This window comes from Chiloscyllium plagiosum, chromosome 2 (genome assembly GCF_004010195.1).
Source record: "Chiloscyllium plagiosum isolate BGI_BamShark_2017 chromosome 2, ASM401019v2, whole genome shotgun sequence".
Lineage (NCBI taxonomy): Eukaryota > Metazoa > Chordata > Chondrichthyes > Orectolobiformes > Hemiscylliidae > Chiloscyllium > Chiloscyllium plagiosum.
The window spans coordinates 57283529-57290906 of NC_057711.1; the positions used below are offsets into that span (position 1 = coordinate 57283529).

General features: G+C 36.7%; 1 protein-coding gene across 3 annotated transcripts in view; it reads right to left on the reverse strand.

The window, feature by feature from the left end:
* The window catches only part of nudt12 (nudix (nucleoside diphosphate linked moiety X)-type motif 12), a 30578-nt gene extending 23708 nt beyond the window's left edge, over positions 1-6870 (reverse strand). The window contains exons 1-3 of one of the 3 annotated variants that reach the window (XR_006314626.1): positions 6747-6870; positions 4469-4685; positions 2735-3315 (exon numbers count right to left, since the gene is read on the reverse strand). Coding sequence is in view for 2 of the 3 variants with exons in the window: in XM_043710211.1 (XP_043566146.1) it covers positions 2735-3315; positions 4469-4674 (787 nt within the window). In the remaining variant the exon portion in view is untranslated. Of the gene's footprint in view, positions 1-2734; positions 3316-4468; positions 4691-6746 lie in introns of all 3 variants that reach the window. The other 2 variants (XM_043710211.1, XM_043710218.1) reach the window with 2 other exon arrangements.
* Between the last annotated feature and the right edge of the window lie 508 nt (positions 6871-7378).

The window sequence follows — 7378 nt, forward strand, 5'->3', positions numbered from 1 at the left end:
CCTACAGCTCAGCGAGCAAACCTACACCCTAAACATATCATACTAAATATCAGAAATGGAAATCAGAAGTAAACACAAAGTATTGGAAACACTCACCAGCTGAGGTAGTATTTGGATGAAGAGAGTTAGAGGATTGATATTTCCAGCTCAGTCAGGAAAATCTGGCTACAGAGACAGGGAATAGTGCAAGAAAAGCAAAGGTCTTTGACTAGCTAAAGGAAAAGTAAATAACTGACAGAAATGAGTAAATGATTAATAATCACATTTCTCCAGGCCTAACATTGGGCCATGGGGGTCTTCTCCACTTTGGCAGACTTTTCCATGCATGCATTTCTCATTGTTATTCTGCTGTAACTATTCACACATCCTCTGGACCTACATTTTATTTCTGCAATGTCTCCCCTTGTCGAAGTGACATCTGTGGCTCAGTGCCAGAACACTCGACTTTGAGTCAAAGGGTTATGGGGTGTAGTTCTGCTTGAGGACCTGACCACAAAAATGGAATCTGATATTCTGGGGCAGTACTGATGAATGACTGTAATGGTGGAGGGTCAGATTTTTCAACGAGACACTCTGTTCTTTCAGATGGTGTAAAAGATCGATAACATTATTTTGAAGAATATCAGAGGAGTTACCCCTCTTTACATTACTTTTACCTGCAGTTATGCCTCAACAAATATCAGTAGAACCAAATTAACTACTGTTTCTCAGAGACTGCTTTGTTCAAATAGACTGCCACATTTCACTACAATCATGACTACATTTCTTAATTGGCAACAAAGCATTTTGGAATGTTACTGTAATAAGTGCGATTTAAATGCAAGTTTTTTTCTTTCATTATTATCTCTTGTTACCATGCACCAACATGAGTTATCTCATTTTTTATCCTCATCTAATCACAGACCTTTGCTTTCCTGCAACCTTGGCTATGTACCTCACTAAAAACTTGTAACTTTTCTTTTGATAAATCTTCTTTTTCTTTCAAAGATCATCAACCCAAAACTTTAACTCTATTTTTCTCTCTGCACAGATGTTGCTTGACCTGTTGAGTGCTTGCAAAATTATTTTGTTTTATATATGGTCATGTTAGTTAGACCAAAAACGAACGAATCTCAGTTTTTATACTATAAATACCTAATGCACAATGTTCATGCCTTAAATGGAACACTGATGGTGAACCGTACCAGTAATGTGAAATGATGCATGTTAATTTGGTTGCCCATTTTGGACCATGCCTGATATTCATTTCCACTGTCATCATAATGATGAGCTAATTATATTTGTCACTGTACTAGAAGATTCTTGGGAAATGGCAAGAGCATGCAGTGGACTCTGTGATAACAATACTGTTGTTGTTTAAAAAATGTTAAAGCATTATTGATTCTACTCGTGACAATCACAATATGCTTCAAACATGCAAAAAGCAATGGGCACCGAAATTTAAGTAAATGTATTTAAAAACGTGAAATTGACTGAAGTACTGAATACCCAGCAGATTCCTAGTAGAGTAGGCTGTTATGAATCAAGAGATGGATAAGATTGAACTTAAGCCATAAAACTAATCTTCAAAAGAGGGCCTTCAACATTTACGTGTTCTAAGTATAATATCATTAATAATTTACAAGGACAGTGAATTGAATATGGCTATAAAAGCGCTAACTTAATGGGCAACTTCAAACTATAAATGTAAAATGTTTCCATGAGTGTTCATGATCCCTCTCACTGAAGCCATATTTATCCCATAACAATCATGTGTAGTGGAACTGAACTGGTTTTCATTAGTGAAAAGAGGAAATATGGACCAGGTTTTACAAATGCTAAAGGGGATAACACAGAATCAAAAATCTTGGCATTTGGACTAAATATAGAACTGGAGGACATGAGAATAAAGAGAACATATCTTTAAAAAATTCCAGATGAGGAGGGCCCCCTTCTGAGTTTTGCATATGTGAGAAGTGTTCAAAATGATGTGTGGTCTAGACATAAGGAGAAACTATTCTCACTGTCAGAAAGGTTGCGAACCGTCGGACAATGATTTAAAGTGATTGAAGAAAGAACCAAAGACAACATGAGGTTACTTTTTATGTTCAATAATGGTTAGGATTTGGAATGTGCTGCTTGAGACTGCGATGAAACAAATTCAATTGGTATCTTTCAGAAAGGAATTGATCATTATCTGACGAGAAAAGATTTGTGGGGATTCAGGGAAAAGGTGTGGGTGTGGACGTGGATCCTGGATTGCTTGTGTAAAGAGTCGGCATGGACACCAGAAGTCAAATGATCTCCTTCTGGGCTATAATGATTTTCTAATTCTGAGAGGTAGATTATACTCTGAGATACAATAGTTAAAGCTGTACTGATAAAGATATTCAAGAATGGTCTGTTTAGGAACTGATGTATGTAAGGATAAAATAGAAAATATAAGTAACTGGGTTATGGAAAATTGTGGGCTCTGCATTTTGAACTCATTGAAATGTTACATCATGGAAGACAACTAGTTAATACATTATACAGAATTCAAGTTCCAAATTAACTCTGGGGAGGGTCAGGAAGAAATGTTGCAGAACCTATTTTCAGGACATTGAAAAGGATTGCGCTAATACCCTTTTTTATTCTATGCTTTTAATACTCTTAACTGAGTATTTCATTGTAATTTTACAGCTCAAGCACAACTTAAGTTAAAACACAGACTGTTTAATTTTCCTATTCACTTCCACAAACTACAGGTACTCACCAGCTTCCTCCTTACTGAAGTTCAATAGATGTGGAATGAGTGGCTGGAGAAAACAACAATCTGGGTATTTAACCCTAAAATTTTCTGGAGCAATAAATTCTGCATTTACTGCAAACCAAGCAATAAGCCCATCATCTTCTGCTAAGGCACTGCCTAATGCAAATTTAGCATAAGATTCACTCTGGAGCTCTGCTCCAAGGAAAACAGAAGTGACTTTTGGTTTGACCAAGAGCTGCTCTACATCCTCATACTGCAACCTGCAGAGATGGATGCCAGTTTTTCCAGAGTCTTCACATTTTGCAGAAATAACTAATGGATTTAGATTGGAAAATACAATGTAGACAGTGGTTGGTTGTATCTGCTTGTTTTTTATCCAATTGGAATTGGTCCTTTTTACACTTAATCTATTGAGCAAAGTTCTGCCAAAGTAATTCTCATTTTCTTCTGGGCCATCACACCACATCTTTGATCTAACATCAGATTTAGGATTTGCCAACAAATCAGCAATGTGCTTGTGTCCCCAGAATTCTGCAATATCCACTGCCGTTTGTCCCGAATTATTTGAAATAGATGTATCACACCTAGAGGAAAACAAAAATGGTAAAGAGTTAAAAATAGCACTATCAGCCAATTATTTGGTACTTCGGAGACTCGTGGAACTTTGCTGGTCACTACTGAAATGTTTTAACTAGACTTTGTTTTAGCAATGTGGCCAAAACAGCTAGAACACTCTACAGAACAATCAGTATAAACAATAAGTAGTAAATTGTTATGAATTAAGTTGTAAGGTCTTCAGTGACTCAGCAAATTTATCTGATGAATAGCACAGTCTTACAAAGATGGATGCTCCCATCTTTCAGCGCTGTCTGCAAGTGTATTAGAACTATATCAAATCTGCAAATCACTCAGGTTTCTCACATTCCAGTCTCTTTAACACAGAAACTTGCTATAATGGAACTCGCAGAAGCCAATGCAGCATGTCCTTAAGATCAAATGTGACTCACTGTCAAGCTTCACTTGTAACTAACTATAAGCTGTACAAGTTACTATATCTTATGTGCCATTGCTTGAAACATGTTTATTGAGATGTCAAAGCTTTCAAAAGATTACAGAAAACTTCAGTTAAAAAAAAGCTCTGTGTGTTGAAACCATGATGTAAGGTGAAGATTCTAGGAAGTAGTTTATAATCATGTTCCTATCTTGAATTGCAAGTTGGTTATAAACGGCAAACTTGGGTAATATAAATCAGTACTATTTAGAACAGGGATTTGTTTCAAGAACTTGTTTTTATATTTCAAATAAATCTAAATATAATTAATTAACTTGTTTCAGTTCACAGTTCAGTTTACCACTCTTCTGCAGATTTCAGGCTTTATACAAAAATTCCACAAGAACTTTAATCAATTGCTCCTTTGTAAAATTCCAACTTGTGTACTCTTTATGTAGAGCCCTGCTTTCTGCAGTGCCACCAAAAAATGGCACATACCTAGCTCTCAAATTTTCTCTTCGTTAATTCATGTGATTGAATGTTATTGGCAGTAAAAGATGCTTAGATGCTGTTTCAGAATTCCTCAATCTTGATTTGGTCATCACTGTAATATTCAATTGCAAAGAAGCTACTTTAAACTAGCAGTCCTTTTATCAAAAGTGAACTAGCAAGTCTAGCTACAGCATAATGTCCACAGCTATCACTGAGCAATTACCCAAACTATTCATTAAAGACTGCTACTTTACCCTTTTTCAAGAAGCAGCTGAGTAACCTCAAAATGTCCATTCCTGCTAGCATACATCAAGGCAGTCCAGCCTTTTTCATCCATTTTGTTAATGAGAGAGGTTGAATAATTTAACATAGTTGATAATTTTGCTGCATTTCCTGTAGCCGCATTCTTGTGGAACTGTGTAATCATTTCTTTCTCAGGATTGTTTTCAACCTCCGCCATCTGTATTTCACCTAAACTGGCAAAGTAAATATAATGAGTAAACTACACTCAATGCAAGTAACATAGTCTGTTGCATTAAGGAACTAATGTGAGGTGTAAAGTATTTACAAGTTCTCAAAAAATATACAAATATCACATTTTTTGTTGATGAACAGAAACAATCCTTTATAAATAAATAAAAGAAAAAATACAAGAAATATAATTTAAATGCTGAAAATATCGGAACTGCAAGATAGGACATTTCAGGTGAGATGTGTGCTCAAAACAATAATCTCTAGTTCTAAGGACAGTTCACATACAGCGATTTAACTTGCCCTTTCTCTTCCAAATACAGCAGGCTGACCTGCTGTGTATTTCCACCATTTCGTATTTTTTATTTCAGTAAGATTCCTCGATGGACGTTTTGTACACAGAATGGTGTCAACACACAAATTCTGTCCTTTTTCTATTTTAAAACTGATTGCTACCAATGACTATTTTATAGCTTACTTTTCTTAATTTACCAATTTTTTTCTAAAATATATATATCATCTATTAAAGATCAAAATATCAAAGTATATAAGAACTAATTTAAAATTAAATCATCTTTATATCTACAATGAATTATGTGATTTAAAAATTGTGTTGTATATGCAAAAAGAATGTAAATTTGGGATTTTTACAACTCTAGCGACCCTGGTGTGATAGGCTTCAGCCATTTTCTTAGTTTAAGCTATTTTCTTACTAGTTTATCACCTATCATTCATTCCATTAATAACCAATTACTTCAAGTATTCTTCTGGGTGAGACAGCGATTAACTCATACATTTGCCAAATTAATATCTGCATTCACTAATCAATAGTGTGGACCCATCCACATTGGAGAGACAAACAATATGGTTGACTGCAGAGCAAGTCTGTTCCACTTTGCATTTTTATTATCTGTGACATTGAACTCCATCCTTGCATTTCTATACTAATGGAATGAAACTTGATGGACAGCATCTAATTCTTTTTTCGTAGCTCATTGGCCTTAATATGAACAGTTTAGCACTTTAACCACAGCTTCCTTTTTATTCTTCAAAAGAAGTCTGGTATTGCAGGATTGGTGTATGGAGGGTATAGAATGGGGATGATTTTTCCTACACAGCTTGTAGGATAGTTGGTACATTTGGCATCGACCTTTATGTTTTCCCCTCAGCTCCAGACCATTGAACCCAATGGATTTCCGAAGTTGCTTGCCCGCTCTGTCTGACTAATACATATTTTATTTCTGTAATTTATTTATTTGTGTCATTAAACTGTCCTGTTCTTATAATCATGTTACAATTTATTGTATGTGCTGACTTGCCTCTCCTCCATTTCCCTGGCTCGATCCTCTTTATAAGCATTTAAGATGTAAATGTTGACTTTCACACCCGAAATGCTTGCTAATCCCACTGATGTCCCTACCCCCCCATGCTCAGTGCTGCCTTCAGTGCGGATTCCCGCAGTTGGCCTTTTCCTAGTCTTGCAGTCCGCTCTGTTTACTCCAGACAGATAGAGAGCAGGTCTCTCAGCAGAAACATACGGACAGTAAAAGCTGGGTGCTGGGAACCAATGCGTGTAATGAGGTGGGATGAAAAACAAAGTAATCGATTCGCCACTCGATCATGGAAGGAAACGCCTTGTTTCACGTTTATATATAAATCTGTCCCTGCATTTAGATAATATGCGTAACTTGCAAAGCCCACGTTGGCTATTTCCTGAATTTTACCAATCGATTCAATCAGTAACTTGAAGATTACTCTCTCTATCTAGCTCAATGCTGAGAGCAAAACCGAGTTAGCACTTTCCAGGTCAGGTCAGCCCAGCTCCAGCTACAACTCCCCAAAACTTCACTCTTCCTGCAGTTCATTGCTGCCATGAAATTGGATGAACTTCCTGGACTAATAACCGAGGCAGAGGTTAAATCTGCTCCAGTTTGAGATTACCTTTTCAACAATAAATTAATGGTTAACTAAAATTTATGGCGAGTCATTATTTCCCCTTAAGGACAGCGGGCGCCGGGCGAATATAACATAAAATGACACTAGGCGCTTCTGCAAACTTACAGTAAAAACCGAGCACGAAATATCAGGCTGCGGGGAACCGTCAATATGTCAATGTGAAACCTCACAAGAGCTTCCCGAGGTTACAGCTGACAGATCAGAGCACATCCAAACATATTTTCAAGATAATACTCTGAGTCTTTTTAAAATTAGAACCTTCTTTTGTATTAAACTGAGAAATAAGAGAAAATTAGAAATTTAAAATGTAAGCGCATGACCTCGCTCGTTGCATTACGGGAGTTGTAGTTCTTGCAGAACTTGTTTTAGTACTTCCTCATTGCAATTGCTGCCATCGCATCTCATCTGTAATGCAGAGTCTGAAGACAATCTTATCTGAATAGAGAGGACCAGGCGGGCGTACTTTCTGTCAATCTAGGTATGATGGTGGCGAATTGGGGAATTCTGTAGGGCTTGACTCACAGCCGCTAACACAGTGAGATATAAAAGTACTAAGAAGTCTATCAGCCCTGATAATATTTTCGTAATAGCACTGAATACTGAAGCTCCAAAATTAAGCCCAAACTTTTTTTAAGTTCATTCATAGATGTAGGCTGGGCTAGCATTTATTGACCTTTCCTTTCTACCATTGAGGAGTTGCCTTATTGAACTGCTGCAGTCCATTTCTTGTAGGGAGA